Raw genomic sequence first — 1,720 nt, 5'->3', positions numbered from 1 at the left:
TACAAAGTTTAAAAAGACAATCACAAGGTCCCATTACACCTAGCAATACTTATACAATAAATATGATTAGTGAATTTGAAAAATATTTAACATGGGAAAGATTAGAAAATTTTAAGATACATGAGCGGAATTCACAACAAAAGATAAGTACTATCTTAGATAATACATATAGTATAAATAATAATTTAGAAATGATTTACAAAGAGGTCAAAAAGCCAGATCCGCCTAGACATTATGAAACAATTATAGAAACACCAGCTTATGAAAGATTTGTACAAAGACAAAAACAAAAAGTATATGAGGATGAATTAAAAGCTAAGAAAAATGCAGAATATGAAGAATTTATAGAATGGAAAAAACAACAACAGTTGAAAAAAGGAAAAATGAAAGAAACAAAAGATATACCATCTTTTCTTAGAGAAGAAGAACCAGTACAGATAAAAGAAGAAACAACATCACAACTATTAGAAATGATGAAAGAAATCAGGAAAGAAGAAGATACAACATCACAACTATTAGAAATGATGAAAGAAATCAGGAAAGAATTAGATGAAATTAAGGAAAAACAGCGCCAAAAAGAAGAAGAAAAAGTAAATACTATTCAACAAGAAGAAGGGTTAGATCCAGATGATTTAGAACCAGAATTGTTAAAATTAGAAATTAACAAAGTTGAAAGAGAAGAAACTGAAGAAGAAATTACATCAGAAAAAGAAGAAGAAATTATATCGGAAGAAGAAATTATACAACCAGATGAATATATCAATGTAAAAATTGAGCAAGATGAATATAAATATCAAGATGAACCCAGAACTTATAAACCTAGAGATCATTATTATCAAGGAGAAATTAGAAGACAACGAGCATATAAAAAACCTAGTTATAGGAGATCAGAATATATAAATAATAGAAGAGAACAATTTGAACCAACTTATAAAAGCAATTTAGATACAACAATTACAGCAAATGGAGAAATACTAAGTTTAGATTGTGTAACACCTACAGAAGCAGAAGAAAACAAAATACGAATAATGAAGATACGAAGAAATTTATAGCAAGAACATTTATAGGAAATGTAAAAGAATGGTATGAAAATTTGACAGAAGATGCAAAAAATAAATTAGATGGACAAAGGTCATTAGCAACACTACAGTTTTATGAATTAGCTATAAGAGCAGAATTTGGTAAATTAGGAATTGAAACGGAAGTAGATAAATAGAATCAAAAACAAAGAATAGCAAGACAAAATATACAACAACTTATGATATGCAACATGGCACATGAAAATCTTAAAGCTTATTATTGCGAATTTTCAGATTATTTCCATAGTGCAGGATATACAAAAGAAGAACTTGAAAGAGTACTTGATTTATTTTATATAAAGTTACCTCAACCTTGGGGAGCAACTATATTAGATGCATTTAATCAGAAAATAAAACCAAATATTACAATAGATAGTTTAGGAACAAGAATGGCCTATTTAGAACAAAGTATAAGAGAAAAATGTCAAGAAAATTGGTTAGCAAAAACAGCTAGAAAAATAGATAAAACAAAACCAGAATTAGATTGCAAATATTATGAAGTAGGAAAATATGGATGTAGTACATCTAGAAATTACAAAACTAGGAGAAAATATAAAAGAAAGAAATATAAACCTATTAGAAGGTATGATTATATAAGACAAGGTATTAAGAAAAAATATTATCGACCGAAAAAATATATG

At 27.2% G+C, this 1,720-nt stretch overlaps 1 protein-coding gene across 1 annotated transcript; it reads left to right on the top strand.

Annotated features, from left to right (window-relative positions):
* The first annotated feature begins 8 nt into the window (after positions 1-8).
* On the top strand, positions 9-1,720 carry LOC124894078 (trichohyalin-like). The gene is made up of 2 exons (XM_047404832.1): positions 9-448; positions 500-1,720. Exons 1-2 carry the CDS (start codon positions 63-65, stop codon positions 1,050-1,052), a joined length of 939 nt encoding a protein of 312 aa, XP_047260788.1. The 5' UTR covers positions 9-62; the 3' UTR covers positions 1,053-1,720.

The sequence above is a fragment of the Capsicum annuum genome, unplaced genomic scaffold (genome assembly GCF_002878395.1).
Source record: "Capsicum annuum cultivar UCD-10X-F1 unplaced genomic scaffold, UCD10Xv1.1 ctg69253, whole genome shotgun sequence".
NCBI lineage: Eukaryota > Viridiplantae > Streptophyta > Magnoliopsida > Solanales > Solanaceae > Capsicum > Capsicum annuum.
The sequence above is the reverse complement of the archived record's forward strand: the minus strand, read 5'-3'. Positions and strand labels throughout refer to the sequence as shown.